Source organism: Acipenser ruthenus, chromosome 32 (genome assembly GCF_902713425.1).
Source record: "Acipenser ruthenus chromosome 32, fAciRut3.2 maternal haplotype, whole genome shotgun sequence".
Lineage (NCBI taxonomy): Eukaryota > Metazoa > Chordata > Actinopteri > Acipenseriformes > Acipenseridae > Acipenser > Acipenser ruthenus.
In genome coordinates, this window is record NC_081220.1 from 4,792,990 (window position 1) to 4,809,887 (window position 16,898).

General features: G+C 43.7%; 1 protein-coding gene across 4 annotated transcripts; it reads right to left on the bottom strand.

Moving 5' to 3' along the window:
* Positions 1-1,500: 1,500 nt before the first annotated feature.
* Positions 1,501-16,846, bottom strand: LOC117962638 (cyclic AMP-responsive element-binding protein 3-like protein 4). Of its 4 annotated transcripts, none has more exons than XM_059006360.1 (10): positions 16,737-16,846; positions 13,306-13,449; positions 12,412-12,697; positions 11,637-11,767; positions 10,560-10,649; positions 8,468-8,574; positions 7,628-7,696; positions 5,904-5,988; positions 5,539-5,635; positions 1,501-4,558 (listed from the first exon to the last, which is right to left on the bottom strand). In XM_059006360.1, the coding sequence occupies exons 2-10, from the start codon at positions 13,444-13,446 to the stop codon at positions 4,173-4,175; spliced, it is 1,392 nt and encodes a 463-aa protein (XP_058862343.1). In that variant the 5' UTR covers positions 13,447-13,449; positions 16,737-16,846; the 3' UTR covers positions 1,501-4,172. The 4 variants fall into 4 exon arrangements, with proteins under 4 accessions (XP_058862343.1, XP_034772744.2, XP_058862344.1 ...); XM_034916853.2 differs by lacking the exon at positions 16,737-16,846 and adding an exon at positions 16,212-16,730; XM_059006361.1 differs by lacking the exon at positions 16,737-16,846 and adding an exon at positions 15,246-15,408.
* Between the last annotated feature and the right edge of the window lie 52 nt (positions 16,847-16,898).

Sequence of the window (16,898 nt, forward strand, 5' to 3'; positions counted from 1 at the left end):
CAGCGGGCAGCCTCCTAACCCAAAGCAATCCCCTCTACACCCAGGAGCGTCAAGGCAGATGTGATCTACCGCCCCTAGAGGACAAAGGTTAGCACTGTAAGTGTCAGTTTTGAACTCACTGGGGCCTGGGAATTAAAGTCCACTGTAGTGTGGTGAGGAGAAACAGTCCCTGCTGATTTTGACTCCCTACCCCACAGGAACATCAGAGCCAATGCTCCCTGTGGAATCCCATGCAAAGTAAGAGCCATCTCGCGGTTTTCCTTTTGCTTACTGGTAAAATGATCAATGGCGTGTCTGTTTAATTTCTCTCTTGATGTAATATCCGACGACTTTTGTGTTGTACTCGGGGAATAGTATCATTTGCAGGCTGTCTTTGCCAGTTTTATTATAATGTATTTATGTATTTATTTTGTGCTAGATTTTGGTGCAGACTTGGCAGCACTACTGGAGAATTAGATGGAATATTTATCAGCTGATCTGGCAAAACACAAGCGGTGGGCCTGCTCTGGACTATAGGGAACCCCTTTCTCTTAAGGAAGGAGGGAACAGTTAAGTCTAATGCCTCAAGCCTGCCCTGGGGGCCGTTTCCCAAAAGCTCCTTGAACCAAACCAACAGCGTTTTGAAACAGCATCGTAACTCCAGTAGTTTTTGAACCTCTATGTCAGTTCACAAGAGGTCTGAGGTTGTCCTAAAATGTTCATGGAGGTGTTTAATGAACACTTTAATACAAAATAATTTATTATATATAAGTATGCTTATCAGGGCTTGAAGGGGGGGGGGGGGGGGTGTCTCTATTTAGGAGCTGCCTGCGAGCAGCTCGGGGCTGTGTTGTGGTGTCCTGACGTTGAGTAAATAAACATCTGAATGAGGTTTTGTTACGGTGGTCTGTCTCGTTTGTTCCCCGGAAATGCTACACTACCAAATGAAAAGACACCAAATTTCCTTTTATGTTATCTAAGTTGCAACAGGATCAGGCATATCCAACGCCATTTGTGGAGCGCACTTAGTACTGAATACATTGCGGCGATGCTGTAATATAAAGTGACTGACTGTTATTTATGTGAATTAATGCTTGATTATGTCAATAAACATTTTGTCAGGGCAAGCGTGAACACGTTAAAATCATTGCGAGTGCGCTGTTAAAGTGCTCTACGGGCTCCAGAAATGTCTCCACTGTTTAGTAACTCCGTCCACTTGGGACATCATTTTACTGTCGTTTTTTTTTTTTTATATCGTCCTATCTCAAAACGAAACCTAAGCTGTGAACTCTGTCACATGATGAGAGGCGTAACTTGAGGCAATCGTAGTTCCGTAGTATCCTACACCACATACATACGTCTTTGGAAAGACCCGAATCTGCTTTTTAAACAAGCCATGAACCAGGTAGGTGGCTTTTATGGTGCCTGAGTAATATGTGCGTAACCTAAATGAATGGGGCTGAGTTTCAAGAGTTAAAGCGAAAGTCACCGCTTGCAAAACAACACTTAGACTTAATATCGTTTTTTTTTGTTTTCAAAACCGTTTACTTATACTGCAGTGTACTGAGTTTCTATAATGTTTAAGAAAGCGGCCGAGAATCACGTACGAGAGAATAAAGTCTCGCGGCACTTAAAATATCCAGCACTACTTTTAATTATTTATTTTCGGCTCATAGTGCTTTTGTTACTGACAGCCACTTCTTTAGAGATTGTTGAAGCGTTACAGGCATTCTACATTGGATGAAAAATACAGTAGTTTGGTGTCTAAAATAACTGCAGAATTATTTTGCCCCCATCTTCAAACACTTTTTTTCTTTGGGCTTTGTTCCCAAAAGCAAACAATCGTTTATACCACGTATATGTGTTGCAAACGTGCCTATGCCTTTAAGTGCGAAGCAGACCCCACCAGAAGCTGCACTTCCAAGATTGCTAGTTAAGCTGTAGTTTCACGTGGGGCTTTGGGAAACACTGGAAGATCGATCAAAAGCAGCTGCAGTGGATCATAATTAGCATCTTCAAACCCCTAGTACTACTGTTATTGGGAAACTGCTCCCTGGACTGGAGGGAGCACCCTTTCTCTTAGGGGGTGAGGGAGCAGTTTAGACTCCATGCCTCAAGCCTGCCCTGGGCTGAAGGCAGCAGTTCAGTCTCCCTGCCTCAAGCCTGCCCTGGGCTGAAGGGAGCAGTTCAGTCTCCCTGCCTCAAGCCTGCCCTGGGCTGAAGGGAGCAGTTCAGTCTCCCTGCCTCAAGCCTGCCCTGGGCTGAAGGGAGCAGTTCAGTCTCCCTGCCTCAAGCCTGCCCTGGGCTGAAGGGAGCAGTTCAGTCTCCCTGCCTCAAGCCTGCCCTGGGCTGAAGGGAGCAGTTCAGTCTCCCTGCCTCAAGCCTGCCCTGGGCTGAAGGGAGCAGTTCAGACTCCATGCCTCAAGCCTGCCCTGGGCTGAAGGGAGCAGTTCAGTCTCCCTGCCTCAAGCCTGCCCTGGGCTGAAGGCAGCAGTTCAGTCTCCATGCCTCAAGCCTGCCCTGGACTGAAGGGAGCAGTTCAGTCTCCACCCAATTTAGGAACAGAGATGGAACAGACACTTCTACCTAGATCTTTTTCCCCTTTAATATATAAATACAAGAAAATAAAAATAAGAAAACATCAAATCAGATCATACTGCTTTGCAGTGTTCATTATTAATACGCTTATAGTGAAAATCTGCCTGCAAAAGAAAACTGTGGTCAGCTCAATACTGGATCTGCAAGTATTCTTTTTATGCATTAAAGCCATGTCCTACAAACATGTAGCTGTGCAGCCTGTGTTGAGAGTCCAGCTTGTTTAAATGAAGGTAGTTTTAACTCTTTCTTTTGAAATCTGCTTTCCACTAATGCCATGTTTCCATCTGCACCAGGAAACCAGTCTGTGAAACTCCTCTTGTTCCCAGTATCAAACTGACGCTGCAGCCGTTTCTATCTGCAGTCGACAATTCAATTACACCAACGTATGTAGAATTGCTATTTATACTGACAGTATAATATTATCACGCCAGCATGTTCTGTCTACTTTTTTTCTTTTTCATAAACCCCCTCTGACATGTTTTGTGTTGAACGTTCATTGGGTAACTTCCACCATCAGTGTGGAGTGATCGAGTTCTGGCAGCCTGCAATCCTAACCGGGGCTGACAGACAGGCAGACAGACAGACAGACGGAGTCCTGATTGAAATGGATTTGATCTGCTGCTGATGGAAACAAACAAATCTGAATTCAAACCACTTTCAAGTCAGTCCCAGTGGCAGGTGGAAACATGACTTTAGTCAGTCTGTGAGCCTGACATGCATACACCCCCCTGCAGCAGTTGGATAGGGGTTATAAATGAAAGCTTCATGTTCTGCAGTAGATCCTAAAGCAAAACTAAGCAGATAACTATGTTTTAGCTATTCTAAGATGATATTTCCAACAGGAATTAAGTGCAACAACCTTCGCTAAACTTGTAGACAACGTGTCCAACAGACGGGTTTGGTGTGCAGTGACACCTTGCCAAAATAGACCAGCAATATGTGGTTTTAATGGGGGGGGGGGCTTCCTAGTGAAGGGACATATAATTCAGTTTGATGTATTTTATTTCTTATTTGTAGACTGTTTTAAATTTACTGAAATAACTTTTTTTTTTTTTTTTTTAAATCAAGTGTATTCTTTTTTACACCACAGTGTAACCATAAACCTACCCGCCTGCAACACTGCCCCCACTGAATGTAAGAAATACCACATTTGTTCTACCGTTGTAGTATTTGTTACATCCACTGGGGGGGCAGTGTGTTGCAGGGGGAACATCTTAATAGTTACACTCTGGTGGACTGGCTGTAGAGATAAGACATGATTGAGAGCTCTATATAGGCAACGGGTGCTGTAAACTTAATAAAAAAGTTCTCTGGGAAGTGACATCAGAAACAGAAAATAACAGAGTAAATCTGAACAAGAATATGTCTGTTAAGATATTTCAGAGCCTTATCAGGTTACCTTTTAAACCACTAATCAGTATGTACACCAACTCCAGCTGGTGGACAAGTAACACATTACAGCTCCCTCCTAATACCCAATATGAATGCTGGAAAGCAGACCGTAAAGGACCTACAGAACAGCTTGAATGTTTGCAACAGACACACCAGCAGGGACTAAAAGAATAAGGTTTTCTAGACAATTCTTAAGAATGTGGTTACATTTCGTCTGCGTGGACTGGCTTGGCAGAATCAAGGCTTCTGTCACCGTGTCCTTTCACTGGCATCACATCCAGCGCCGGCTGGCTTTCTGGGTCCACAGAATCGACTGGCTCACTCGGCAAGGACACGTTTTTCATCTTGACCTCCTGAAGGACATTGGCTTGGATAAGGCCCTCTTCTTTCTTATTATTTGCATCCTCTTCACTGCTGATTGGCTTTTGAAAGGTGATGCTGGAAGGATCCGTGTTTTCCGACTGGCCAGTGTCTGAGTTGGAGGGCGGGAGTTCTTGAAGGGATGGAATCTTGTTATCGGTGATGACATCATCTGCTGTGTCCGACATTCTAAAAGATTCTGTCTCTGTTAGAATGTTTCTCGATATCACTGGAATGAGATAACAGAAGTCAGATTAAGTATCTCCCAGTATCTCTAACTACTAGATCCACACTGCCTCCCTCCCAGTATCTCAGCTCTAACCACTATCCACACTGCCTCCCTCTCTGCCAGTATCTCACCTCTAACCACTATCCACACTGCCTCTCTCCCCCCCAGTATTTCACCTCTAACCACTATCCACACTGCCTCCCTCTCTGCCAGTATCTCACCTCTAACCACTATCCACACTGCCTCTCCCCCCCCAGTATTTCACCTCTAACCACTATCCACACTGCCTCCCTCTCTGCCAGTATCTCACCTCTAACCACTATCCACACTGCCTCCCTCTCTGCCAGTATCTCACCTCTAACAACTATCCACACTGCCTCCCTCTCTGCCAGTATCTCACCTCTAACCACTATCCACACTGCCTCCCTCTCTGCCAGTATCTCACCTCTAACCACTATCCACACTGCCTCCCTCTCTGCCAGTATCTCACCTCTAACAACTATCCACACTGCCTCCCTCTCTGCCAGTATCTCACCTCTAACAACTATCCACACTGCCTCCCTCTCTGCCAGTATCTCACCTCTAACAACTATCCACACTGCCTCCCTCCCTCCCAGTATCTCACCTCTAACCACTATCCACACTGCCTCCCTGTCTTCCACACCAGTCACTGTTCTCTTGGTGGACTAGCTCAGCACTCAGTTCACAACAGTAATTGTTCAATTTTGCTGTGCTTTTCCCATTGGATATACTGTGCATTGATATGCTTTACCATACCTCTCTGGGCTTTACAATGCTTTCACTGTGCTTTATTACATGTTTACTATGGGAAACATGTATTTGGTTTAATTTACCGTTGTATGTTTTTTAATATGCTTTACCATGCTTTCAACTGTGCTTTACTACACTTGACTGTGCTTTTACAATGGGAATCTCCTATAAGGCAATGCCTGGATCGGTGTGTCGGTCGTGTTGCTCACCCCCTGCGGGTCTGTACCCCTCCTCACTGACCACAGGCTCCGAGCTGAAAGGGCTGTAACTGGGGAAGATGATCAGAGCCAGAGAGAAGATGAAGATCTGGAAAACACACCACGCATTACTATTACTACCAGTATCGATTCAGCTACTATCTGGGATTGTTAACACTGCATACAGGGATGGCAATAACACTCCTATTGCATAGCAGTTTGATCCATTCCTGCTCTTTACTACGAGTTTAAAAAGACACACCTGAGCTTGTTACTTATAGACACTGTGGCTGATCAAGCTTGTAGTAAAACCTGGAGTGGGTGAAGCTGCTCTGCAACAGGAGTCGTATTTTCATCCCTGTGTATGTGTGTCTCACCAGGATACAAGTGCCAGTCTGCGCTGCCTTGGTTGAGGTCAGCTTGATGAGGGACTGCAGCCTCCTCAGCTGGGCTATGAGGGACCTGGTAATGGAAGGAAGGTACAGAGAGAAAAACAATCAGAGGGGTGCAAAAGCTCCACTTTACTGCTTCCAGTAAAAGCTGCAGCCGAGTGTAATCAGGATGACGCCCGTCCTATTTCTGATCACCTGGGGCTGGTTTTTCAAAACTTGAAATCTGCATAACAGTGATCCGGATTTTGTAATACTATATTTTGTGACAGAAATTACTTGTAATCGTAATTATTTGGATAAATGTGATCCAGCAGCAGTGAAAAAACAGATCAAAACAATCCAGATAAAAGTAATCTCGATCACAAAATACAGGATTACAAAATCTGGATCACTGTTTTGAAATAAAAAATAAAAAAAACGGTTCCTGGGGTCATCTGAGTTTAAAACAGAGATGCTGTGGATGCTTTGTCAGCTGTCTGCCTTAGAAAGCACCGATGCCAGTAAGAATGCAGGGTGCATACAGGGTGTTCTAGGGGTCACAGGCACCGTGGTTAATACTGGTTTTGTCTCTAATCAAAACATAAGAGGAACAGATTCATATTTCTGTGCGGGGTGTGGCCGACCGATCCAACAAAGCATCCTGATGGGCAAAATATACAATATTGTCTCTTATAATGTCAGATTCATCGTGAAAACTGGAGGGTGTGTGGAGGACGACATGCAAAGGAAAGTGTCTGTGACACAGAGCCTCTGTGACACACTGCTTGGCCACCAGAGGGCTGTTCAATAATGTCAGCATTTAAATAGAATTGAAAACAGTGCAAAACAACAACGATGAGTGAATTAGGAGCCACCCTGTATAAAACCCATTTTCAGAAAGTATAATTTTTTACATAATAAAATATGTGTCACAAGGGTTGTTGATTTTGTTTTTGGTCCACTGATTCCTGCAGTGTTTCCAGCCTGTGTCTCTGTGACACTGTGACAGAAATACAGTGATTCTTGGTAGTAAATCTCCCTCCCGACCTGTGAGGGTGCTAAGCAGTGAGAACAGAGTTCCTTGGACAGGCTGGCCCGACAGTTCTTTCCCAGGGGTCAAGGGAAGTCGGCCAGCTAGAAAGGGGATGGAACTCCATTGCATTAACGCATTGACCCGGAAGGAAAACAAAGTGCAGTCGCAGATTGGAGGGGCGGATGCACTCGTTTACCAAGGGGTCATGTGTGACGACACGAAAGGGACGGAGAGACGCAATCTGTTCCTTCGGTTTGGTTTGTGTTGTTGAACCTGAAAGGACCCGTGAGAGACCCAGTGAATATACGTATCACGAGTGTCTTGTTTGTTATTATTAGACGACTAACACGTTCTGGAGCTGTCGCCAAGGGCCAGCACAAAACCCGAAACAGCACTGCACTACTGTCACTGATAAACCTGTATCACCCACCACGAGCACTACTGCACGCACCCAGGACTGGTGACCGTGTTTGTATATTGTGGGACAGATATTTGTGTTTATTATTTGGGACTGCAGCCCTGTTGTTATTTACTCTGTGCTCTACACATTGTTGTGTATTGCCGGGGATTATTATTTGGTCACCAGACCTGGATATAAAACAGTATAACCCTTTCCGAACTGGCTTATAATCCTCTCTGTCTGCTTCATTATGCACTGCTCCTGTACCCACTCAACCACTTTGCCACAGGCACCTACATGTTGTGTTTCTCCAGCTGGTGCACCGTCTTCTGCAGCTCCTGGTTCTGCACTGAACAAGCAGACACTCTGCAACACAGACAGCACACACCATCATGTCAAACCAGCCAGACCTGCTATTGGCAATGGTAATATGAACAAGCACCTGTACAGCTATGGCCAAACGTTTTGCATCACTCTCAAATCTTAGGATTGAGACATAATAAAAAATTTAAAACTGTATGAACATGATTCAGATCTTTTATTTAACATCATATAATCAAAGAAACTAGAAAATCATATTGCAAGTGTCTAGTGGATACCATAACAGTAGTACAATATTTTATGTTAGATTTCAAAATATCACATATTTCAATTCTTGTCATTTGTTTTGTTAAGTATATAGAAAACTACAAAGTGGTATGTAATTCAATATGTTAACTTTAAATTATTAAGTAGGTTTCATTCAACTTTAGGAAGCAAAATTAGTTCATTTTAAAGGGTGATGCAAAACATGGCTATATCTGTATATCTGCAGGGTGACAGATGAAAGTAACAGGGCCTTTGCACTACGTCGTGTTCTGTGAAAGTCAGCCATGTGTTTGTCACCATGCTCTGAGCTCCCACATAGAAGAACCCGTGTGTGTGAAAGATCACTTTTTAAGAATGCGTGTTTGTGTGGCACAGTGTGTTGTGAAATGTTGTGAGCATGTGTCTGCTTTGCTGGCATAGTGTGTTGTGAAGTGGTGTGTGCGCATGTGTCTGTCTTGCTGGGTAGGGCACAGTGTGTTGTGAAATTGTGTGTGTGCATGTCTCTGCCTTGCTGGCACAGTGTGTTGTGAAGTGGTGGCTGCTCCTAACCTGCTCTCCAGCCCGTCGATGTAATCCTTCTTCCTCCGCCGACTGTCCTGAGCAGACTGCTTGTTTCTGATCTTCCGACGCACTTTCTTCAGAATGCGCTCCTCCGCCTTCGGCAAACGACATAACCATCATCATCATCATCACTAAAATCAAGCCGCTTAATACAGACGCTTAGGGGACTAGCGCAAACTGACTTGATCGTCAAACTACTTCACGAGGGAGACGTGAGTTCCACAGCCCTTCCTCGGCACACAGCGCCTGCCCTAGTAATGTTGTTGAAGCTGACAACCTGGGATCCTTCAAGAAGCTGCTTGATGAGATTCTGGGATCAATAAGCTACTAACAACCAAACGAGCAAGAGGGGCTGAATGGCCTCCTATCGTTTGTAAACTTTCTTATTTTCTTATTCCCTCACTCACGTGTGCTTTAATGCATCATTATCATCACCAACCATCAATGCAGGACACACCTCCTCAGAATTCGGGCCACTTGAACTTGATTAAGAAAGTTTTTAGTTGCCTGCCATAGACGTGTGTAACACAGGCTAGCTCAGTCTAAGTGCCTTTATATATCAGGAGGAGCTGGCGCCAGCGAGGGAGCTGCCCCTTTGCTATCAAGCTTCCTGTAGTTTTGCTGGAGACACACAGAGCATTAGAAAAAAGTCAAACATCGCCATCCAGTGTTAGAGGGTAGAACAACAACCAGTGACAAAAGTCACTTTCTGATTAAGCACAGAAGTCTAAGATATGGATGAAAGCAGTAAGCATTACCCTATTATAAAGTTTTTTTGTATATGTGAATTCAGTATGCAGTACCTAAGCAAAAGAGGTGCATTAGTTTATGTTGATGTCTCTAGGTTATATCACTCAAAGACACCTACATCTGTACCAACAACATACTCCGCTTCTGTTTCATATTCTATTATGTGGGTAGAATTGTCTATTGTTGTAATCTTATTCTTATAAAACAACTTTGGCTGACATAACGTAACCTGTGTCTATGGCAGGCCATGACAGCTATGAACAAAAGTTTTGCATCATCCTATAGAATGAACTAATTTGGCTTCATAAAGTCGAATGAAACCTGCTGAATAATGTTACGTTAACACATTGAATTACACACCGCTTTGTAGTTTTCATTGCAAAATATCATTGCACCTGGATTATTGTTGTCTGTCTGTTCATTGATCACTGCTGCATTCCTGCACCTGCACACTGTTAACCACTTTGCCACATATGTCTACATGTTTTCTGCAGAGGATATGGCTTTCCAATGCCTTGTACACTGCTGATCCATAAGCAGGGGTTCACATAACTGGTCGCATGCAGACCAGTTAAAAAATGCAGACTTAGTAATTGTTGTATAAGATGCAAGAGTACCGTCAGTATATTTTTAACAGGAAAGCATTAATAAAGGCAGAGACGGTGCTCACGGTTTAAAGGTGAGCTATACATGCCTAATTTATGGATTAGTCCAGAAGAGTGGGGCTCTTTGTCAACAATCTCTGTGATCAAGCCCCCCCACCCCACGTCGCTCGCCCGCTCGCTGCACAAGTGAAACAAAAATAAATATATTTGTATCTTAATTTTTCGCCAGCACCTTCCTTTCGTTCCATTATTTTCTGCAATGTGTACTTGTTTGTGGACCAATGAAATAGCAACTTGTCAATACAGCCGTCTGCAAACACTAATGGGGTACGTAATGTAAAAACAACTGCTTTAATGAAACCGGGCCTTATTTTTTCAGTTTTTTTTATTTAAAAAAAATATATATATATATAAACCTCACCAACTATCACAAATGTGTTGATAGCTTAAAAAAAATGAAAGATTAAAAAACAAAACAAACAAAAAAAAAAAACATTGGGAACATTTTCTTCCTCCCGTATCTGCACTGATCACATCAATACCCCCGGGGGACTGAGTAAAAGCGGAACACCGCCAATCAGCTGAGACTTTTCATCTCTCTGAGTGTTGCGCACGGCACTAACACCCATAGGTGAAGCATCGTGCAACACTGATAACCTTCCCCAGACAGATGGATTGTGACCACATACCAAGTGTCTTTCTAAAGCAGACCATGTTAGGTGTACCTTGGTGAGAGGCAGGTTGTTGGGTAATGCAATCCCTTCTTGGTTCAACAATCTCTGCTCCTCTTCTGTCAGCATCAGATCAGGGTACAGCTGGAGAGAGAGAGAGCTAGATATTACTTTACACTGTGGCACACTGTAACGTGAATGGAACTCATTACTGTGCAGCCAGCCAAGCAAATGCACAGAAATACACACCTGGAATGGTTTGTATTCCAATTACTCAAACACTGCGTTTACTTTTTTGTGTGTTCAGGTGCTGTCACCTGTGGTTACACATGTCTATGAGAGGCAACTAGAACTGAACAGCAGCTCTTGAACTCACATAAGACTTACAAAAAATAAAAAAAAAACACAATATTTCAGTCACAGCAATAAGAACCAATTTGAAAATAAAAAAAATAAAAAAGGGACAGTAACCGAGGAATGAAACCTGAAGCTTCCTACACAGTCTGTACTGGGGGGTTTGTAACCAGAGAAATGAAACCTGAAGCTTCCTACACAGTCTGTACAGGGGGGGTTTGTAACCAGAGAAATTAAACCTGAAGCTTCCTACACAGTCTGTACAGGGGGGGTTTGTAACCAGAGAAATGAAACTTGAAGCTTCCTACACAGTCTGTACAGGGGGGTTTGAAACCAGAGAAATGAAACTTGAAGCTTCCTACACAGTCTGTACAGGGGGGTTTGAAACCAGAGAAATGAAACTTGAAGCTTCCTACACAGTCTGTACAGGGGGGTTTGAAACCAGAGAAATGAAACTTGAAGCTTCCTACACAGTCTGTACAGGGGGGTTTGAAACCAGAGAAATGAAACTTGAAGCTTCCTACACAGTCTGTACAGGGGGGTTTGAAACCAGAGAAATGAAACTTGAAGCTTCCTACACAGTCTGTACAGGGGGGTTTGAAACCAGAGAAATGAAACTTGAAGCTTCCTACACAGTCTGTACAGGAGGATTTGAAACCAGAGAAATGAAACTTGAAGCGTCTTACACAGTCTGTACAGAAGGTGTAATAATTCCTGAGTGGCATCAACGCACATGTACAGGAGTGTGACTCTGGCAGGGTTTGGTTCCCTACGTACCGGTAGCGAGCCCAGACTGCAGGGGTCGTTGGCGGTCAGTGGGCTGGTTCTCCCCGCTGCGCACACAGGGAGGGAGGGCAGCTCACTCATGATACAGCCCTGGGGAATGAGCATCTGGGAGCTCCACTCATCTGGAACACACAGCAGGGAGCGAGAGGGGCAACCGGGGGGCATTATTAGAGTTTGAGAGCATCACAGTCTTGCTAACTCCAAACTTTACCTTAACATTTAAAAAAATAAAATAAAATAAAATACCCTATGAAACTCAAAGTTCTGCAACAGCACATTTACTAGAACTATAAACTGGGCACTTGAGAGCTACAGCAGTGCGCAAGTTTATTAGAACACACCTCATTGCTTCTGTGGTTTTGCTTTGTTGTACATATGAAATCAAACCACTGGAATGGAAAACTTTCAAATAAGCATATATACACACACACTGCAGTTCAATATAACCCTGATACAGACACTGCAGTTCAATATAACCCTGATACAGACACTGCAGTTCAATATAACCCTGATAAAGACACTGCAGTTCAATATAACCCTGATACAGACACTGCAGTTCAATATAACCCTGATACAGACACTGCAGTTCAATATAACCCTGATACAGACACTGCAGTTCAATATAACCCTGATACAGACACTGCAGTTCAATATAACCCTGATAAAGACACTGCAGTTCAATATAACCCTGATACACACACTGCAGTTCAATATAACCCTGATACAGACACTGCAGTTAAAGACAGTTAAAGACACTCTCACTGACCCAGCTCTATGGATATCACATCCACGCTGCTGGATCCAGGCTCAGTCTTCACCCCATCCAGCCCGCTGATGTCATAGACAACCTGATAGAGTGTGGGTGTCGCGGTGACGACGGAAGGCACCTCTGATTGGCTAGCCCCATTGTGGGGTGGGCTGTCAGAGCGGGGGTCCTCGGAGATTCCACTGTCACTCTCTGAGGGTGACTCGAGTGCCTGATTAGAACTGTACACCTCATTTGGGTTAATGATGGAGTGCAAGACATCTTCCGATTCACTGTCGTTCAAACCCTGTGAAGAGAAAGCAGAGATAGTAACCCAGGCATTACAATCTATTAGCTCCTATCAGCACTGTCCTTACAGCACAGCAAAGTGGTATAAAGCACAGGTAAGCACAGTAACACAGTAGCAAAACATGGTAAATGATTGGTATAGCCATGGGAAAACTGCAAAATGACTGTGCAAATGTACTGTGGTGAACTTTTAAAATGGAGGTAGCATGATCACAAGAGATCCAAAAAGGAATAAATCGTTTATTAAATCAGCAAAGCTTTTATTTTATGAGCCTCAATCCTTTCCTGGCGCGTTGCCAGAGTGATGTGAAATGGCAGAACCTAATGAAACAAAACCAGTCGTCATCTTGTTTTTATACCGATAAGGTTTTCTCAATCCATGATATCACTGTGTATGATAATATGCATGTGCACGTTTTTAATTGTACAGGAATGCTTTTGAATAATAAAGTATTCTCCATTAGTGTCCATTATTACCTGTCCGATTGCTAATTGCACCTTTACAATATAGGATAAAAAAAAAATCAAAACCTTGCATGCACAACATGAACAAATACTTGGCATGTGACTGATGAGCAGTGAGGTCAGTGGGTCAGTGGTACTCACACAGTGCTGATTCATAGCCCACTCTTCCATGCCTGTCTCAGGACCCCCGTACAGGGGATCGGAGCAGACGAAGGGTCCCTCAACCCCCTCCTCCTCCTCTTCCCGTTGTCCGAAGAACACTCCCTGATTCTCTTCGTCCATCTCCTGGAGAAACAAAACAAGCAAGCTCAGCCTCCCCACAGCCATGGAACTCACACTGAACACTGCCCTTCCTGTCAGTGCAGCAGCCTGCTTATCTGTATGGGACTCACACTGAACACTGCCCCCCCCCCTGGTCAGTGCAGGTCAGTGCAGGTCAGTGCAGCAGCCTTCTTATCTGTATGGGACTCACACTGAACACTGCCCCCCTGGTCAGTGCAGGTCAGTGCAGCAGCCTGCTTATCTGTATGGGACTCACACTGAACACTGCCCCCCCTGGTCAGTGCAGCAGCCTGCTTATCTGTATGGGCCTCACACTGAACACTGCCCCCCCTCCCCTGGTCAGTGCAGGTCAGTGCAGCAGCCTGCTTATCTGTATGGGACTCACACTGAACACTGCCCCCCCCTGGTCAGTGCAGGTCAGTGCAGCAGCCTGCTTATCTGTATGGGACTCACACTGAACACTGCCCCCCCTCGTCAGTGCAGGTCAGTGCAGCAGCCTGCTTATCTGTGGAGACTGAGGCCATGTTTCCACCTGCCATGTGGAATGAATTTAAAGCGGTTTGAAATCAGACTTGTTTGTTTCCATCAGCAGCAGCAGATCAAACCCATTTCAATCAGGACTCTGTCTGTCTGTCTGTCTGTCTGTGTCAGCCCCAGTTAGGATTACAGGCTGGCAGAACCCGATCTCCTCACACTGATAGTGGAAGTTACCTAATGAACATCCAACATGAAAAGGTTTTTAATCTCTTGCTTAAAATATGTAGACAGAACATGAGTGAATATATCACACCGTCAGAGAAATGGTGAATTAATTTATAAATAGCAATTAACGGTTATTTTCCCTTGTTCCAGGTCTCAATTATCTTATCTCATTTAGTTTAACACTTTAAAGCTCTGTGTCCTTGATGTCTTACAGCCACTCGAGTGTTGTAAGTACCGTACCTAACATGAATCTTAAAAAAATAAATAAATAAATAACACATTGAACCAGTAATGAAGACAATATGAATAAACAATTAGGTAAAATGCACGCGTCTTTAAGAATTGGTAACTATGTTGTGATAGATCCTACGGTGTATGCTGTACTGTACATAAGAACCAGCTCTTTATAAGGCACATATTAGGGGTATCCACTCAAAGGGTGTAACAAATTAAACAACAATGAGAATATTATTCACCAGAATTGCTTTTCAGTTCTTCATGTATGCCCTAAAAGTCTCACAGACACATTATTCCTGAACATATAGTAACACAGGCCCTGTCTGTTTATACAGGGTGTGCACACTGGAGTTATGAAGCTCAGTAGTACTTTAAGCTTCCTGTGTGCTGATAAAGACAGGATCTTTACATCCTGGTTTAAGCAAAGCAAACAGATTAAAAGGTTTGTACAACCTTCGTCTTCACTATTTCTATCAACAGGGCTGTTGAATATTATTCTGACACATACTAGAAATAAGACCCTACATTAGGCAATACTCAGTGAAATGGTTCACGGGTCACTGTAATCTATGAAGCACAGGTGGTAGAATACTACCTCAGAACAAATGCCTGGTTACATCAAAACTGGACAAGTGCTAATAAGAACAGAAGAAAGGTTTGGGAATGAGAAAAGGCCATTTGGCCCATAAGTGCTTGTACCTTCTTATCACACCATTCTCCCCTACCAGGTGCAACTCATTTAAAAGCACACAATATAGTCTTTTTTTTTTTTTTTTTTAATGTTCCCAGTATTTTAAATACTACTACCAGGTATGCTATTCCATGCATGTTAACTCTCTGTGTAAAAAAGTGCTTCTTACCTTCTGTTCTAAACTCACTTTCACTCAGCTTCCATTCATGCCCTCTTGCTCTCTCTGTGCTCAATCTGAAGTAGTGTCTGGTTTAGCTTTATCTAGACCGTTTAATATCTAAGATATTATGAACATGTGTAAATAATCATACAGTGACATTCAGTGCAGCGCACATTGGAGTAAAAGGCATCTTGAAAGCACTTTTGTTTTAGTGACATGGGATGGCAATAAGACTCCCACTGCAAAGCAATTTGACTCATTCCTGATTTTACTACGATTTTAATAAGACACACCTGAGCTTGTTATCTATACACACTGTGGCTAATTAGGCTTGTATTAAAACCTGGAATGTGTGAAACTGCAATCAGTCTTATTTCCATCCCAGCACAGTGACACGCTGTAGGTTTGAAGGGAAGGAAGCAAGCTTTTGCCCCTACACCTGCCATGGAGGAACGCAAACCAACTGGAATATCAACAATTACTATTATTTGTTTATTTAGCAGACGTTTTTATTCAAGGTGACTTACAAGGACTAGGGTGTGTGAACTATGCATCAGCTGCAGAGTCACTTACAACAACATCTCACCCGAAAGACGGAGCACAAGGAGGTTAAGTGACTTGCTCAGGGTCAGACAGTGAGTGAGCCAGGATCTGAATTAGGGACCTCCTGATTACAAGCCCTTTTCTTTAACCACTGGACCACACAGCCTCCAACAATACATGCTTGTTAATACAGAAACGTTCACAGGAGACTAAACAATGGAAAACGTAGTAGACATTCCCTTAGAATTACTTTTTAGTGTAAAATTAAAACTTACACTTAATTTCCTTATGTGCTTTACCATACCTCTCTGGTTCCACTGTGGGAAACTTAAAGAGCTGGTACATCGTGGAAGAAAAAAAAGCCAGTCCCGTCCCTTCCCCCCCCAACTACAATAAATAATTTCAACCAAAGATAACTGGTAAACACGGTACCTTGGTTTGTTGCTTTGAGTTACTGCAAAACCGTCAGAGCTGAGGAGAGGTAATGTTTTTGTGTCCAAAGTTCTCCGAAACTGAAAACAAAATACAGTCCTCCTAGTAGCAATCCTGCCTCGTCGAAGGGCCGTGCTGAAGTTCACGGTTGTTACTGTCTTGTTGCTTTACCGATTACTGCAAAACGACTCGCTGTGTACATCACCCAAAGCTTAAAATGTTAACATATGGAACGGCGCCCCTCACTAAATACGCAATGAAGTAGGTAGGGCGTTTAGTTGCAGAGCCAGACAAACAAGAACGGCATTGTCCTGGAGGCTGGGGTAACCATTCCTCCTATTCAAACCCTCAGGGATACACCATAGGAATATGTGATTCATGTGTGTGATTTTTTGAGGCTCATTAAAAATGCAAACTGGTGATTTACTATAGTATTAGTAGCTATCTGTCATAACTTCCAAATAATATAGCCTATCACACATTACTGCGTATACCCAAATTGCACGGATTGGAAGATCCACTCACCCTACGTCTCTGCCTTCCAGGCTGGCAGTTCTTACGTCAACCACTTTGCAACCCAACAGGGTATACCGGCGTGAAAGAGACCCCCTGCGTCTGATTGGTCACTGGCAGGCAGCTCTGAACAATCGACGCGAGGCAGGCGGGACTGCAGCGCGGAGTTCGGAG